The sequence below is a fragment of the Sinohyriopsis cumingii genome, chromosome 7, assembly GCF_028554795.1.
Source record: "Sinohyriopsis cumingii isolate HCF-2022 chromosome 7, ASM2855479v2, whole genome shotgun sequence".
Lineage (NCBI taxonomy): Eukaryota > Metazoa > Mollusca > Bivalvia > Unionida > Unionidae > Sinohyriopsis > Sinohyriopsis cumingii.
The window spans coordinates 113,728,354-113,747,783 of NC_142967.1; the positions used below are offsets into that span (position 1 = coordinate 113,728,354).

Genomic DNA, 19,430 nt, shown 5'->3' on the forward strand with positions numbered 1-19,430 from the left:
AGTTGATATGTGCTGAGTTTCTCCAGCAGGATTGTGTGATTTATAAGGACAAAGCCTTTGTATGATCATGAAATGCTGTGCCTACAGGGTTACCCTGAAATATTGCTGTTAAACCATTATCATCATCACCATTTTAGTTAGTGTAGTCTGGCATGAATGCCCTTTATGAAAGCCTGATTGTATTGAATGTAGTAAATTAAATGATTCCAGGTAGGTTCTAAATTCATTACAAGCGTGTCTTTCTATTATCATTGAAAGTGATGATAAAACTGATAAAGGTCTATGGTTATTGATATCTAAAAGATCTCCCTTTTGTGTTGGAGTTTCTTTTACCAGTTTTAGCCTGTTTGGAAAAATACCTAGATTGAAGATATACATACACCACTCCTTTGATAACTCATGCCCTGATAACTCGCAAATCCACTTATAACGCGGGGTCAGGCATGGATCCCATTTTTAAACCAGAAAATACCTAATTGATCCCTATTTGTTGAACATGAAGAAAATTGCGATCAAAATTGGTAATGGAAACTTTTATATATTGCTCGTTTTCATGTTGAAAACAGTAGATAGAACCTGAAAGTTTAAAGAACATGATGATATATCATTTAAAAAAAAAAATTTTGCATTTTGTTTCCAAACATTCCTAGTACATCGCAATTAACGATATGTAAGGAAATTTTGATCAATGAAAATGTCACTTATGCCCAGTGGAGGCAGTACTTTAATAAATGAACACAAATTAAATAATTTTTTTATCAATTGAAATTTGTGTTCTAGTTCAATCTTTTAGGTTTTGGTAAGTGTAATCATCATAAATGCATTGTGTCCCCTTGTAATTAAACGTAAATGCATCAATCTACCATAAGAGCTATGTCTGCTTGCCTTTCTTTGAGAACCTAATTAAGCGCCACCAGTGTTTTGATAACTGACTTGCAAAAGTATTTGTTTTATTGTTGCACTGAATTAAAAGCTGGCTTTCTTTGGATTGTCACATTAATTATGTCTTTTGAATCAAGTAAAAGAGGTGGAATAAAAGAAGAGTTAAAAGGCATGAAAATCCTACAAACTTAAAATCTAGTGGCCCCGGTCGTATGTCCGGTGAACTCAATTCATTTGATCAGTCGAACACAGTTTTAAACATTATTGTGTATGTAACATAAACTACTTTAAATTAAACGACTCTTTTATAACTGTCATCAAAGATAGCAAGGCAACCATGTGAAATGAATACTTCATATAATAAAAAGCATGGTTTCACAGATATGAACCATTGTCGGCAAGAGTGTTTCAGAGAATTCTTGAACTGGCACATAGAGTAGCAGAGAGAGTAGACAGACCACTTGCTGGAAGGTCCATTTTCGAAAAATAAAGCTTTCTACAAAAAATGAAAATAAAAGGTCAATAACATCAAACCGAAGCCTTTAACTAAAATCGAGAGTTTCTCTAATTGGGTTAGTATTTTTGTTCCTTCATCTTTATCGTTTGTGTTTTGAAAAAAAATTGTTTACCCACCATGACACTTATTTGTGATCGCACCCTCTCTGCTGATATAAATGTGTGAGTAATTTAATCATTAATATATCAGTAATGGAATCTTACACTAGTAGATTAGCTCGAGAAAGATTGTAGGCAATCAGAAGATACCTTCCTGTTTGTGATGCTCTTAAACAAAAACTAAAAGAATGCCAGGAATTGAATATGCAGAAGGTACAGAACGATTATTTAAACCTGTTAGAAAGGTTACTGAAAGAGTTGCAGAAGCTACTGAGGGTCTTTTTCCAATGTTAAAACAAACTGCTGAGCAAACTGACAAGATAGCTAGAAGAACTAAACAGACAAAAAAGATTTTAAGAGATCTTCCAGGAGAAAAATGTTGCTGCTCAGCATGCCCTACAGCTTGAAGTTGAAATGCTTGAAGGGGCTGTTTGCAAAGAACCAAAAGCAAAACCAAAAAAAAAAAAAAAATTTTTTTTATTGTTTGATAAATTTATCCAAGAAGCTATTAATATAATAAAAGGATATCAAAATGGATCTCAAATAGCTACATTTCCGCAGTGAGTTAAAGTTATAGAGAAAGATATTTAAAACCTGAATATGCTAATAAGCTGGTGTCAAAAGAAACCTGGTACAGATGGACATCTTAAATAAAAAAAGGATGCAAGCAAGCCAGAAATAGTGATCTTGATTATGTTGCATATTTAGATGAGATAGATAAGTATTGTTCAGGGTTACAGCAATATATTAAATCGAAAAGACAAGCTAAACCTACACCTGAACCTAAACCGCCTAAAACAAAAACTGAAGTTGCTCTTGAAGATAAATTTACAGTTAAGGGTTTTAATGCTATCGTGGATGCAAGAGCAGAACAAGTTTATGATATTGCTGCAAAATATGATAAAATGGGAAAATATGTTAGAAATAAACATGCTAAATCTTGGACAAAAGATAATTGGGTTAAGGATGTTTAACTCCTCTTAACTAAACAAAGTTCTGTCAAAGCTGATGACCTTGATTTTCAAAACATTTAAAGATGACGTAAGAAAAAGAGGACAACCTCAACAATCTCAATAACAAATAACTGAAGATGAAGTTAGAAGTAAATTTACACATGAGGCTTTAAACAATTTTAAATATAATTTCTCTCACGAAAAATTAATAGATCTTGCGATAAATTATGATGAAAGAGAAATATTTAAAAACTGATTTTGTTAGATCTTTGTCAGAAAATGTTTGGATTAACAGTCTAGTTTTCATTAAAACTGGTTTCAGACATGATAAAGATGAAGATATTCAAGCATATTTTAATGTGGCTAAAGATGATATAAGAGAATGAAAACAACAATTACAAGAAGAAGAAGAAGAAATAATTGCTGAATTGATCAGAGAGACACAAAGCTCCGGTCCAAAACAGGAAGCGGTTAAGGGACTTGTCCTGACAGTGTTCTTGCTGATGTTAAATGATTAGAAATTCTGATTGGAAGAAAACGTGCAGGAAATAATTCTCCAGAAATTATTAATGAAATACCTGATATATGCCGAAGATTATTTACAGGTGATATTATGGATCATAATGTTTATCATTCTCACATTAATGAAATTGTCGTGATTATTACATTGATTGAAATTTACTCAATTAATTAATCAACTTATAATTTAAGCAATGCTTTTACACAATGCTCAACGTGGACCTGTAATAGTTAGGGTAGTAGATTTGCAGTTACCAACATACTGTACAAAGTGATTTACAGAGATGGACTTGGTGATGTTGTTCAAGGTTTATTTAAGAGAATGGCTCCAAAAGCAATACCGATTGCAAAACAATTAGAAATGAAAGCTATTGACGCTATTCACGATAAAATGTTGCCGGTAAAGCATTTTCAGCAATCAAAGAAAGATTAGTTTGATTAGTAAGAAGAAAACCACAGCTAATAAAATTACACAGCAATGAAGTTATTCCTGCTAATATCAGTTAAATAATAAAGCTGCAAATAAAAAATTAGCAGAGTTGACTGTCATTGAAGACATTCCTACAAAATTGACTAATGAAATTATGCTGGTAAATACAAGTTTTATTTCAGAAAGTGTTCTTCGTGTTCGACAATAATAATTATAATAAAAATGTTTGAGCATAACTCCGAGCCAGCATTTGATATGGACGCACCAGTTCTTAAAGATGAATCTATACGCGATTATCAATATTATTCTTATGATGCACATGTAACAAATCAAAGTGGTCAAATAGAAGTTCAAGATACAAGCAGATATTTTTTGTCTGCTGAAGCATTTATTGAAGTAAAAGGAGAAATTGTAAAAACAGATAATACTGCTTATGAAGCTAATGTCATAGTTGGTTTTGTTAACAATGGGGTTGTTTGACAGCACTACGTATATGATTGATGGAAGAAATATTGAAACAATTAAAAAAGAAGTTGATGTTGCTGCAACGATATTAAAGCTTTCAAGATATTCAGATGATTATATAACATCAGCTGGTCCGTCAGTGATGATTGTTAAAGATAACACTAATCATTCTGATCCCAAACCACATTTAAAAGTACAAGTGGCACAAGCTACTGCGACTGATCCACAACCAGCTGGAGCGATAGACAGACCCAGCAATGATTTTGTGATGTTACATAGCATCAACAGCAGTTATAACCTAGGATTTGCTGCATGTATTTCAATGCTAAGAGGTGATCATAAAATATTTTCATGTGCAATTCCACTGTCTCATATCTTTGGATTTTGTAAAAATGTCAGAAAAGATATCTTTGGAGCTAAACGTACAGTTGTACTTGTAAGAAGAGCTACTGATGATGATGCAATCTGGTATGTTGTATTAACTGATCCTGTTGCAACTGCAGCACTTCATGGTAAAGTAATATTAACAAAACTTTCACTGTGGGTGGCAGTAATGACTCCATCATTTGCTGAAGAAGAAAGATTAATTAGTGTTATGAATTAGGTGGAAAATCATTGCTATCATGGTTGACAATGACCACAGATAGCATTCAGAGCAATGGTGTTGGGCTATTTACATGGCATATTGCATCACAGCAAGGAGTTTATACACCAAGACATATATTTATCACTTTACAAAATGCTGAACGACTAAACTCACAAACACATAGCCATATGATATTTGACAACCTAGTAGTTAATGAAGTTTCTTTATGGATAAATGGACATCAAGAACTGTTTGAAGATATATTGTTAAATTTTGACCAAATTCATGTAGCGCGTGCATATCATTGTTTAATGACGTTTATGGGACATGATTAAAATATAGATACCGGTTTACAAATATCATTTACATTTTAGAAATCTGTACCCGATCTATTACTTTTTGCTGGAGCATATAGAGTTATTTAAACAATCTGTTCTTGATATTCAATTTCAAGCTCGCATGAACCCAGTTGGTGGTGCTATTTCCGAGCAATTGCAGTTATACTCAGCGATAAAGCAATGTTACTTGAAGGCATTGGTGGGCAAATGTGTGTTATTGACACACCAATAGAAAAAATGTAACATTTTCAGTTGAAAATATCATATTACTTATAAAAATGTCATATTGTCATGTTACTGTTAGTCTGACTCCTGGTCAGATTAAAAAGCTTCACTCAAATACAGCAGAGAACTGTGGAATAAAAATATCACTAAAAAAGATCAGATCACAGTTGGTCAAAAAAAACTATAATTGTCAGAATGTCAACTCAGGCGTTTCAATGACACCAAACAATCAGAAACAGGCATTAAACTCAATCTTTCTGCTGCTGCACTTAAAGACTCAAGTAAAACAGGTGGTATATTTCCACTTTCTGCAGCTATACCAGCATTAATAGCCGCTGCAGCTCCAGCTGTTGCAAAAGCAGCTGCATTTGTTGCTGTTGGAACTGCTGCTGGGAAGGCATTAAATAAAGCAATAGGACAAGGATTTAAAAAAGGGGAAGGGGTCTAAGATTACCAGGAACTCCTTATCGATATGGAAAAGGTCTGAGACTTTCAGGAACACATCGGTAATCTTTTCAATGTCAGAATTTGATTTACTTGATGCTGCTAGAAAATTAAATATAAAAAATTTCAGAGGTGTTATTTTGCATGACCAATTACCAAAACAAGTAAACAATATTGAAACTGATACGATTAATCTTAATAAAAGTTTTGGTCCTGGTACTCATTGGGTTGCATACACGATTGATCCACGTGGAATTATTTATTTTGATTGTAACTCAGTTCTGTCTGTTTCGTCACAGTATCTGCTCCAGAAACTTCAAAAAGTTCAAAACCCAGCTGCTCGGAACATACTTAGAGTACCACAATCAGAGCACACCTCCCCACTGTTCTGTACCCTATACTGGCTATCCATTCGATCAAGAATCGAGCACAAAATTTGTTCTCTGTGCTACGTTTCACTGTCGGACTCTTGTCCAACATACCTATCTGGCCTCACCGATGTGTACACACCATCAAGATACTTATGCTCCTCTTCTGACAATCGTATACTCATTATTTCCACTATGAAAACAAAGTCATATGGACAGCGTTCTTTTGCATACCAGGGCCCAGCAACTTGGAATGAATTGCCCACTGAATTTAGACACAAAGACACAGTGATCCCATTGAAGAGTGTTCTCAGAACCCACTTATTTCGACTGCAAGAACAAACTTAAAGACCTAATAATGTTTTCTACCTTAAATATTCTCAGCATGTTTTTTTTATGTATTCTAATTTCATGGTGTTTGTTTTTGTAATCATATCAATATATATATTTTTTATCTTATAGGTGTTGTCTAATGTTGTAAAGTGCTTAGAGCTTCTAAAGATTAGGTGCTATACAAAGTCATTATTATTATTGCTATTATTATTATTATGTACCTACTGTCAGAAAGGAAAGAACAAACTTATGACAATTAGTGTTCAGAATTACAGATGAACAAATGTAAAGGTATGAAAATTAGGATAATCAGTTCACCACATTTTGTTTTACAGCTATGCACTGTTTGTCTAAATATTTGCACAGATAAATGATATTTACAGTAAATATGTACGAATATGGCTTCCATACTATTATTGGCACTATAAATATCACTCCGTTAATGGCAGAATGTCATATAAAATATGGCTACACCCATTAAAACTAACATAGAAAGGCGTATGACACCTATAAATGATCTGTACATGTACCGGGTAAGTCAAATATATGTTTTATGCATCAGTCAATATTGTTTTTACATGTACTGCACTTGTACTCGCACATATTAACATATCATTTGCTTCACTAATTGTGTAATGTATAAATGACTTATAAGCCCCATCAAGCATATATCACATATAGGTAAGAATAAGTTATCTCTCTTAAGGATAAGCTTATGTCATGAAAATCTCAGATGGATTCAATAATGGGTAACGTGCGTGCCATTTGATAATGTATCTAATTGGCAGATTTTATTACTGCTTTGAAAACCATATATTTTTTCTGAGTTTGATCAGACTTTAAATACTTTCTTGGATGGAGCTGTGAAAATACCAGTCAGTGTTGATACTAAGGATCATTTACCCTGGTACCTGATAAACAGAAAATTGTATTAAATATGTACAGATCGGAACTGCTGTTATCATTGGAATGAACGGCATTCAAAAATGTCAATGAGTTGCAACCGGACGGTCAGATGGATGGATGGATAAGGAAGGAAGGAAGATAGGAAACTTGACAAAAGAAACCTGTGTAAAATATACTTGTGTTATTGAGTGGAATATGTAACAGATAATTTGACAACTTAAAAATTGTTATAATTAAATCCACTAAAATCCGTTTGTATGATAAATCCATCAATTCAGTTATAGGTCACATGGCAGAATAAATATTGTTTAGAATGATCTGATTCACAATATTCCGTAACTTGTAAATTCTATGCAGCATATAGTTGAACACTTAAGTAAACATTTTTTAAAATTCACAGTGTTCTATAAATGTCACTGTCTGATGTCATCTTGTACAAAGTCCAATTATTCAATCTCACTGTATTGTCTGATAAAGTTTTATCATTTTCTAATAAATCATCATGCTTTAGTTATCATAAATATCATGCCTGACTTTGTGTTATAAGTTGGTTTTCATGTGATTTGGGAATCATTTATTGAGGGGAGAATGTGTGAAGTGTGGAAGATGGTTTAAATAGTGTGTGTTCTTACACTGCTATATATGCCTACTTAGAGAAATGGTCAGCCATTAAGTTATGTAAGTTTGTGAGTGATATATGCCCACCTGATCCTCATATCAAACCCTGGTATGCTCTGATATACATTTTCGGAGATGGTTTACATATCTTGTGTTCTTATACTGCTGCATTTGCATGCCGTTTGAAATGGTCAACTGTTAGATAAGCTATTTAATGATATAAGGGCATTTGTTCTATGCCAAAATTGAGCTAGTTACAGGGAAGTTTACTAGTTTATCTTTCATGATCAGCCTTCATCTGGAGGCTTGATTAAACTTTTTGTTTTGGTTCTGTACCCTCAAGGTATTTTCAACACAAGGCAGTGGATTTTGACTTGTTCGTCTTGTAGGTACCACAGGAGATGAAAAAGTTCACAGTCCCTTGTAGTCAGAAATGTTATTAAATAGCAGTCACACTATTTCTGAGGTGACTGTCATTAAAATGCTAATGCCAATGAACATTACAAAATTCTTTTTGAATTTATTAATCTTCTCTATAAAGTTGGTATTTTAAGAGTTTTTTTTAAAAATTGCATTTGTACAAATTTTTTTTTACTGTAACAAGCATATACAGGACATTTTACTTAATTGCACATCCTAGACATGTATATTCAATTTCCATTCACTAATTTTTATCTTAAGATTTATCAGTAACTATGATTGCTTATTTGCACATGTGCGGTATAATCTGCCCGTCCCCTTTTTGGGTAATTAATGATATACATATAGCACACACAAATGCAAAAGATAAAGTACTGAAAAGTACAGTTTCAACTACTTTTACAGGCTTTTAGACAAATATGGATGAAGTAAAAAAAAATGTCTAAAATCCTTGAAAAATCTGGAAGTAGCTGTTTTCATAATATATACAATCGATGTTATTTGAGAAATTTCAGCAGAAGGTTATAATCCTATTCAATCAGATTTCTTGGCCAATTGTTCTTATATTTCTTTTTTAGGCAGTTGCCAGAAAGGTGAGGGATTTCAGGCCCACTTGGGCTTCCAGTTTGTTTCAAGATATAATTGTGAACATTATTATGTAACCAGATATTAAGTTACTGGTATTTTTTTGGGGTGGGGCTATTTAGACTAACAGAATGACTGTTTCCAACAGTTTGACTTCATAACAAGTAAAGCTTTTGCAAAATAGAACCAAGTTGAGTATGGGTCCATACATTTAAAACTTGAAGGTTACATTTGATTTTCACTGTTTTTGTACCAAATTTTGTAGAGATATGCCCCCCTCCAAAACTTTCTACATTGATTGTGTAGTGTTAGCAGTTTTCTCTGTTAATTATTCACTTTTTCTGCAATTCCAGGTAGATGCTTAACTAAGAGTGAGAAGGATGATGTACAAAAGGTAAACTTGATGTGTTCAAGCAGTCTGGGAAAAGTATATTATATGTATACATTGGTCTCATCACTGAAACTGACATTGTGTCTCTCAACAGATCAGTTTCATTGCTCATGGCACCATGAATTCAAGAATGTCAAATTTGTTTGAGATTGTGGACCTGCTCTAAACTGCATATCCTCTAAATTTATAACATCATAATTTCCTCTTTACAGTACTCTAAGAAACAGATGTGGGAATTGTATTTTGAAATTCCACAGATCAGCTGAAGTCTGTCCACACTTCTTACACAGCTGAGGTAACAAAGCGCATAATTGTCTCTCTGACCAGTGATATTTGGCCTTCCACTTTGAGCTGAATTTTCACTATGGCTCTGTTCACCAAATCCTTTCATAATTTTCTGAATTATAGACCTGAATATATGTATGTTACTTTATATATATTTCTGCTAGTGGAATTATTCAGATGTAAAGATAATATAGTTCTACTCATGTGATAGCACTTTGTTGTGTGGTGCCATGCTTCTACACTTGATGCTTGCAGTCTGCATGTAGCACAGAGAGAGATATATAGCACTCCTGTGTCATTAATATTCATTATTTTAAAATAGTAAATGTAAACAAATTACCATTGAAAATTTCACAGTCCTGTATGCTGTCATTTTGTACACATATTACAACTGTTCAATTATGCAGAAATAATAATAATAATAAAGACTTTGTTTAGAGAAGGTTACTCAGTTAGTTACAGAACTAGTCTACCTTGAGGCCTTTTATCTGTTTTGTACAATATATACGGTATATACAACATGATGTAAAAAATCTGGCTTGACGCTAAATAATTGATTTTAAAAATCAAATATCAAGCCTGGGACATATGCAAAGGCAGCTGTGAACACATAAACATATATAAAATATCATCCTGCATTGAAACCTTCATCTGTGAAAATGATGCAAACTTACAGAAAAGCAGGAGGTATTTATTATACTAGAACTGTTGATTTGTCTAAAGATTTTATCCATTTGAGATATCAATTATGAAAAGAAGAAATACTAGGAGCCTGCCTTTTGTCACTGGCAGTGTTGTTCCATACCAGTGGACCAGTATATTGTAAACGTTTTTTTAAAAAATTCCTTCTTTGGCCTTGGTATAATGCAACTTTTACTTCATATAAACCTTAAATTTGGAGTACCATCAGCATTTCTTTGGTGAAAGATATTGCTTAGATAGACAGGAATGTCTTTTCTGGATAATTTATACATCATTTGGCCTTTCTAAGAAATATTCTTTCACGTATTGTTAAAAATCTTAATATTATTCATTGCATCCTGGAAATTGTCTATACATTGGTCTAGAATTAAATGGCAAGCCCTCTTTTGGAGTCTTAAAAGTGTTGTTATGTTTGAATTAGAGGTATTACCAGAAATTACATTACAATAGTCCAGATATGACTGAATATAACTTTTATAAAAGATGACTCTATGCTAAAGAGAAATGTACTGTTTGATTTTCTTCATTAGTCAAAGATAAGAATTAACCTTTTTTTTAATGTGAATATACCAAGCAAGATTGTTCTCTACGAATACACCAAGAATTTTATGATGAGAGGGTCATATTAAGGCTCACATTGTCAAATCGAACCTGGAATATGTCGCTATCAAGCCTTGCTTATTTTTGTTGTGTTGTTATACTGTTTTCCTTGCACCATACTTGAGGTTTGTTGAGAGCATCTTGTAAGATAATTTCAAGTACCGTTTTGGGTTTACCCATCTCAGACAGTGTAGTATCATCTGCATAAAGGTCAAGAAGAAATAGAAGTTTCAATTTTAAAAGGTAAGTCGTTGATAAATAGAATGAATAACAGAGGTCCAAGGATAGAGCCATGTGGTACTCCAAAATTAATGTTTTTACTTTGAGAAAGTTGACCATTTATATATACTTTTTGCACTTTATCGGTTAAGTAAGAAGTAAACCAGTTTAGAGAGTTTTCACTGCATTGATATATTTTTAGTTTTTCAAGCAAAATTTCACGGTCTACAAGATCAAGAGTGTTACAAAAATCCACCATATTAGTGCCTACCATTCTTCCTTGATCTAATGTTTTCAATCGTTTATCAATCAAAGATACAAGGGCAATTTCACAGGAGTGATTCTGTCGAAAGCCAGACTGATTATCATGAATAAGATCATCAATGTTCAAATAGTTGAGAAAAGAAACATGTACATGTTTTCTCTAGTAATTGGAGAGGCAAGGAAGGATAGAGATGGGTCTGTAGCTATTTACATCATCTTTTGTTCCTGCTTTATGCAGTGGTATAACCTTGGCAGTTTTCCAAGTTTGTGGAAATTTATTAGACCTAATACTTTCATTGTAAGTGAAAGCTATACTCTCTACAATTGCAGGTGCAGCTACCTTTAGTAGTCTTGGTTCAATCATATAAAGTCCTGTAGCTTTCCAATCATCCGTTTATTAACATATTTCAACTCAAATTCTGGACTCATTTCAGGAATTTTAAACTTTATATTGTTTGGTAATTTTTTAGCACAAAAAAGGTTTGAGTTCCAGATGATGAGATGAAGTTCTGGATTCTTTAAGTTTTTCAGCATTTTGAACGAAATGTCATTAAATATATTTGAGATGTCAGTTGGATTATCGGTATAAATGCCCACATGATTGAAGGATACAATTTCAGTTTTACTCTTACATTTCCATGTGCCAAACTCTGTAAACATTTCCAGATAGCTTTTGGGTTATTTTGGTTTTTATCCAGCACTTTTTTATAGTGTGCTTGTATGGCTTGATGTATCTTTTTATTGACTTTATTCCTGCAAACTCTATATTCAGATTGATTTCCTACTGATTTTAGTTGGTATCTTTGCTTTATTGTTTCTAATATTTTGGGGGAGATCCAGCCTGGCTGGTGGTCTTTCTTTATCATGTGTGTTTTTAAAGGGGCATGCTTGTTCACTATACTGATGAAAAGATCTGTCCATGTATATACAACATCATCAGTATTGTCAAAGATTTGGACTATATTCCATGGAACCTGTTTCAGAGCATCCAGGAATTTAACAGTATTAAAATGTATACATGTTTCCAAAATAACATGCATATAGGCTACTCACTGATGGCCCATTACTGTAGTTTATAAACTGGTACTTTGTATGTTTTTCTCAACAACATACACCTGTGATGCTTAATGATATTTGTATGCTGTTGATTTATATCATGTCCAGAGTAAGTTGCCTTATCAAATGTATGTATTTATTATTTTATGTAAATTCAGGAAGAAGATACAAATTCTGCAACTGGTCCAAAGGCACACTCAGCTATATCAACAGAATCATGTCATTTAGAAGTTAAAGATGGTCCAAAGACAGAACATGATCTTTCAGAAGAGGAAGATTTGTCACCTTGTCCATCGACATCGTCAGCCAGTTCAACAGAACCACTTCTTCCATAAAGATCAAAGGAAGTTTTCAGTCTGACAGCCTAGAATTAAGGAGCATTTTAATGCAAATTGGGTAGCTTTTGCATTAATACTATTTTAAAAATATTCCAGAGTAAAGGTTATGGCTTAGATTTGGGACCTGTAAAATATCATACCATCCACACTACTGGAACTGGAAAATCATATTGAATTTGACTATTCAATATCCATTGTTGGAGATCAACTTTTTGGTTAGCAGATGTTTCAGCAAGATTATTTATACAATCATATAGTGTTAAAGACACCAGCAATTTATGGGATTATCATTTTACGGTATATGTTGGGACACCGTATTTATTGGAACACCATAAATTTATTTTGAAAATAATCTTTTTATGCACTATGTTCTGGGACACATCATTTTTTCGAGTTGTAAGTTGTGGGACACATTTTAAATCTTTCAAAAATTACGTCAGAAAATCCACTCAAACATAAATTTTATTAAAGAAAACTTTAAAAAAGAAAAAAACTGAGTGTTATTTGTTTACACTTTTCTACCTAGATGCAAATTTGCTAAGAAAAAGAGTTCAGGTAAGATGGAGTCATTTGTGTATATGAAAACTGGTTCAGCTTTATCTGTTCTAATGTATACAGTTTTTTAAAGTTAAATGTCAAGGTTTATTTGCCGTTCGTGCTTGTTACGTGACTTATTTTGGCAAAATAACTATCGAGTTATTTCTCAAGTGGAATAAAGTCAAAGGATAATTAACGATGACCCCAGTTACCATCATTTTCATTTTCATCAGTAACATTTTCACTACTTTCACTTTCAAAATCCCCTTTACTATTTTCATTTTCACTTTTGTCATTGTTATCTGACGTAAACTTGTTCAACTGCCTCACACGCATGTTAATAGTTTTTTTCGTTTCGTATTCCTGAGGTAATCCTAATCTAATTAATCAATCTAATCAATCACGCTTGAGAGATACAAATTTTTTAACTTCTGTTTCTTTACAGTAGCTAAAGATTGCAATATACAGTGTGACCCCGCTATAACATGCTCTGTTAAAATGCAAATTCGGATATAACGCGGTCGTGGCATGGCTCCCGAAATTTCATATACATGTATTTTTCTTGTGCACAAAAAATTTCTTAAAAAGTAAGAAAAAAACGTAAAAAGTTGCTTATCATTTTGGGATAGAGATCGCGTATGAATAAAAAATGCAAGACGATCTTGGCTTGGCTCCTGAAATTTTATATGTATTTTTCTCGTACACAAAAAAGTATTTTTCTCATACACGAAAAGGTACTTTTTTTTCTTCTTAAAAGTAAGAAGAAGAAATAAACGCATAAAAAGTTTATTCTGGGATCACGTAGGTCTTCGCCAAAGTCGCAAACTTGGATTGTTTTTCCTTATTGGCTGCAAAACATACCATGTGGCTTTTTTCATTTTTATACAACTATTGGTTTGGAGTGCAGAAATTCAGATTCCCCTTGAAAGGATGCCGCAAACTAGATATAAAATGCACTGAAATTTATCTATTGTTACATAAACAAATTCTTTGTCTATACTGACAAACCATTTAAACAGTGCATTGTTTTATCATAATCTGCTTATCCTGACATCTAGCATGAGTTCTGTATGTTGTGAAATATCCGCTTTTTTGTTGTTGACATTTCTGGTAACGGAGATCAACTGGACAAGGCATTCTCTTGTAATCTGTCTTTCATTGGATTTTCGGCCGCTCGCTAGTAATTAATATATTTACAAAGACTGGCATTTGTGTGTGGATGGTAAGTAAAATTCCTCTTCTTTTCACTCAGAATTAAATCCTTCAGAACACTCTTGTTTTCTTTAATAATCCATGTCATCAGAACACCTGCGTCTCTATCGTCTGTTGACCTTTTGTTAATTTTCAAACGCTTGCGTAGAAGGAAGCATCACGCTGCTACCACAAATGTAAAAAAAAAATTTACAAAAAATTCTTATTGGTTTATTCAGTAGGCATGGAGGGGCAGTAACTAGAATAGTCTAAACAACGGCCAATTCCTTTTAAAAATGTATCCAGATAAAACAGTTTGCTGAAATTTCAAAGGAAACAGATTACCTTTGAAGCACCAACTGTTATGAAAATGTACTCAGCAAATGGAAAAAATCACAGTCTCAATCATGCAATACAGTTATTTGATGTTGCCACCACAATAAGAAATGGGAATTCGTTTGGTTCTCTAAAGCTGTTCTTTAGCGGCGACTTCAAAAGCACATGCACCCTTCATCAAAGAAAGCCGACTCCAATCTTTCATTAACAGCAAAGAAGTTTTCTTCAAAGGAAGTCAGTACCAAACTTAAATAAAAGTGATGAAATCTGATGGATTTTTGCATTTTCCAATGTGACTGGAACACTTTAACTGTGCTGTGAAAGTTTACTTTTTGTAGGGAAAAAGTTTATGCCAACGGTGGCTTAAAACGCAAACTAACTTTTACCGACTTCGAACGTACTTCAAAGTAAATGTGCTTCATCATTCATTATGTGATTGTGCTATGTTTTTCCTCTGAATTCAGACCAATATGACCTGTTACAAAATTAATAAATATTTTAAAGCTGTGTATGCATATTTTCGATGGAATCACTTGTATCGTGGATTCAGTGTATATGATGAGGTTTGCAGGTGAGTACACTGCATTGATACTCCGATCATGCTATACATTAGACATTTATTTATAAACAGTATTCACGTATATGTACCGATTCATGGTTCTCTAAATAAAGTAAACTATTATATGATGTCTTCTCTCTTTTCACTACAGGTGTATTTCTCATTTAATATGCATTAATTCAAGATAGCAACTGTGCCGATGAAGCTCGTATTTTACCACCCGCATTTATTACCCCCCCCACACACACACACAATTTTTTTTTTTTATGGTGGGGGGAGAATTTCTTAAGCTAACTGACTTGGTTGCATATAACACAGTTCTGTTCATAACACGGTCGGATTCTATGGCTCCCAACTACCGTGTTATAGCGGGCTTCCACTGTACACTGTAGGATCGGCTTTATAAATTTATATTAATCTGGTATCATATATCTATCTTCAAATTTACGTGCCTGTAATAATTCAAAATCACAAATAATTTTTTCAGGATCCACGTGAATTTTTATGCCACCTTTTTTATTCCTTGTTCTGCATAAATAATATCATTAATATTTTGTAATTCTCTCTCTCTCTCTCTCTCTCTCTCTCTATATATATATATATATATATATATATATATATATATATATATATATATATATATATATATATATAACAGTTGTGTAATATTACGCAAACACAACCTCTAGATTACTAAATAAATATTTCACTTACCTTTGTTCACTACCGAATATACTTCCAGACTGAATGAGAGAGAGATTCCGTAAGATCCCAACAGAAATACTTAGTAACAAGTTATTTTTGGAAATCGTCATTTTTAGAAAATACGTTGGCAATCCCAAAGCTATACTAGAAAATACGTTTGGAAATTTCCCTACAGAAATGTGTAGTAAATGAGTTGCTTTTGGAAATAACTGTAATATCTAGAAAATATGTAGGAAATCCCAAACAGAAATACATAGTAAATGTGTTATTTTTGGAAATCCCCAAGCCATTATAGAAAATACATTTGGAAATCCCTCATGATTTTGTGTCGGCGACTGTTCCAGAAAATCACATAGATATATTTTTGAAAATCACGTGATTTTCTTGAATATTCTGTGTGGGTGTATTCATGACTATAAAAGACACTGAATCCCTCTATCTAAGTCAGTCTGGAAGTGCATTCTGGAGTGAACAGAGGCAAGATAAACATTTTCTGCTAATTATCACACAGATGGTTAAATTGTATATTTGTATATAATTAGTTTGTGACAAAAAGAAAATAAATTAGTAATAAGCAAGGTAACTACTTAATTAGTCTGCCGGTGAGAGATTTAGCATGACAGAGTTAATTCCCTTCAACAATAGAAGTCTCAAAAAGGATAAATAACCATTCATTCATGACATCTTACCCAGCATAAAAAAACACCTCACATGATTTATGACTGGCAAAGTGCACTAATATATATATATATATATATATATATATATATATATATATATATATATATATATATATATATATATATATAATTCCAGTACTTTCACCACCAACGAAATGAAGTCTCAGAATGAATAAATAATTGTTCCATCAATAATATTTTAACATTGAGTATAATGACACAAAAATTAAATAGTAATACAATATTAGTAGCAACAAGCTAGGTAGCTACTTCATTACTCTACCGGAAATATCAGCTTGACAAAGTTATATCACTTCAACAATAACGAAATAGTATCTTTTGTTTATATTTCTTAGAGTATGCTGATTTGGTTATATTGTTTGCGACAAGGTATATTGAATACCTGTAAATGTCAAAATATTTGCCAGCTGCATATGTGAAATTCTATTTCTTTTGTGTGCCTGTCTCTACATTTGTAGATACAACGGCTTTGGCTCTCTCATCATTTCAGACAGTCTTATGAAATTTACGATTCTTGCTTTGTGTAATTACTTATAAATTCTATAATGAGTTATCGAGATTTTGTCCATCAATATGATCAATCACAAGACTGTATTTGATTACCCCTTGCAAACATTCGTACATGAATTTATGACAAAGATATATTTTATTTCCCCTGGTATTGAATATAAGATACCCAGTATTAGTGACAGCGCAGACTGGGTTTTCTTTAGTCGAGAGTGCCTGATTGCACTATCATTGGATGCTTCATAATTGTTGATGATAGGTTGTTTCACAAATTCTTTTTGCTCCATTTATATATAATATTATTTGTCTAAATGATTATTTGAAAATCAAGCAATATAATCTGCATTTCTTATGACCTTGTCATTATTATCAGTATTAATTTTTTTGTCATATCTTTTCAGCTCTCAGTATTTTTTACCACCACATTGTACACACAACTGTTTTTCCTCTAAGCACAAACACCACATTTTAAACAAGGTTTAGATCCAAAACTCTCTCTCCGTACACTTTGTCCTGGATCTTGACACTACTGGTCCCTGCTGGTTACTTGGGTCTATAGAGGTTACTGTCTTGGGTCATCAGTTACACTTAGTTTACAGTTAGAGCCAAAAAGGATGGGATGCACAGTTTGGAACTTAGAGTGTGGTTAAGCATCCATATTAGAACTCCTGCAGTTATAATGGATAGTTCTGACCTGTCAGTCAAACTGGGCACATTGACCAGTCAAAAGTAGGTATCGATTTCACTGCGTACTTACTCGTTGCTATCCACCATATTTGCTCAGAAACATGAGACTACGCTTGATTACTTTTGTATTACATTGCAAAGGAATGTGAAATATTACACAGAAGAGCACTGAAAATTTATCAGATTAATGGTTTACCGTTGTACATGGGGCACATGAGATGCAGACTGTCATTATTATGAAAGGATTCGAGAGGGATTTAAAAAAAAAAAATTCTCAAACCAAACACCAACATGAAATATATATGTGTTGGAAGTGATGCATTATTTATAATCATGTTTAATATATAAATACACAAAACTGTTTGTAAATAATGATAGTATTTGTTGTACTTGTGAAAATGTTGAATAAAATTTTATGCTAATTATATGGTTAAATTAAAATTTTATATCTTATTGAATCCATAATATTACATCCAGTACAGAAGCTTTGTGTACACGTGTTGTTTATGTTTGTACTTTTATTGCCTCGGTTTATTTTTCTTTTAACAATTGTTTAGAATATTGGAATCCTGCATCATGTTTCATTAGTGCTGATTTGATTAAAATTTTCAAACTTGGGCATTGATATGTAACTAGTGTCAAGTCAACAAAACACCACCCTAAACTTTAAATTCTGGATTGTCCCTAATCCTATTCATATATGTGTATGTCTCTCTCTCTCTCTCTCTCTTTCTATATATATATATATATATATATATATATATATACATATACATATACATGTATATATATATAATTATGAAGTTGGATTTTGAAATCAGTTATCTCAAAATTTAAATTTAATTATTTTGAATACTTTTTTCATTATGCAAGGTTTTCCAGAAATATTTTAAATTTATGAAGAGGTGAAATAGCAATAAAACATGTATTTTTTCTTTAATAGGCTGGGACAATATCCTCTCATTGATATATAGTTTGTCCTTTTGACTTTAAATAACACTAATCTCTTACAAATTACTGATAAACACCTGCAATATGTTATAACATCAATGACAATGACTGCTCCGGTGGCCTAGTGGTTAGAGCGTCCGCCTCAGATGTGGGAGGTCGTAGGTTCGATCCTCGGCCAAGTCATACTAATGACTTACAAAAGTGGTACTAACAGCTTGGCGCTCAGCATTAAGAGGTTAGTGTTAGGACTGGTCAGTCTGGTGTCAGAATAATGTGACTGGGTGGGACATCATACTACATGTCTGTGGCATGATGCCCCAGTGCTAGATATCACTATAAACTGTCACACTGCAGAAATCGTAGCAATATGACTGAAAAATTGTTAAAGCGACATTAAAAGTCTAAAACTCACATCACATCACATATAACATCAATGTAGTAAATTAAACAAATCACACTAACTAGCGAACAAAGGTCGAAGCAGATGCAAATATATCCCGTCAACATGGTTTCACTTATTTCTTTGTGTCTTTATTATTTCCTTCTTTTTAAAGACATTATGATAAATGATCATTGTACATGGATCAGATATAATTTAAATTTACTGGTTTATCAATGATACCCTTAGGAATGTTTCATCTTTGCATCTGAGGAGACATGTTACCGCGGCGTAAAGAAGTACATTTCCTTCATTTATTCAGGCAACTTGCTATA

General features: G+C 32.8%; 1 protein-coding gene across 5 annotated transcripts in view; it reads left to right on the plus strand.

The window, feature by feature from the left end:
• Positions 1-18,382, plus strand: part of LOC149795955 (uncharacterized) — a 106,356-nt gene extending 87,974 nt beyond the window's left edge. For all 5 annotated transcript variants that reach the window (XM_089965877.1, XM_089965875.1, XM_089965879.1 and 2 more), the window contains 2 exons: positions 9,041-9,081; positions 12,363-18,382. In XM_089965877.1, the coding sequence (XP_089822003.1) occupies positions 9,041-9,081; positions 12,363-12,539 (218 nt within the window). In that variant the 3' untranslated portion in view covers positions 12,540-18,382. The remainder of the gene's footprint in view (positions 1-9,040; positions 9,082-12,362) is intronic.
• Positions 18,383-19,430: the final 1,048 nt, after the last annotated feature.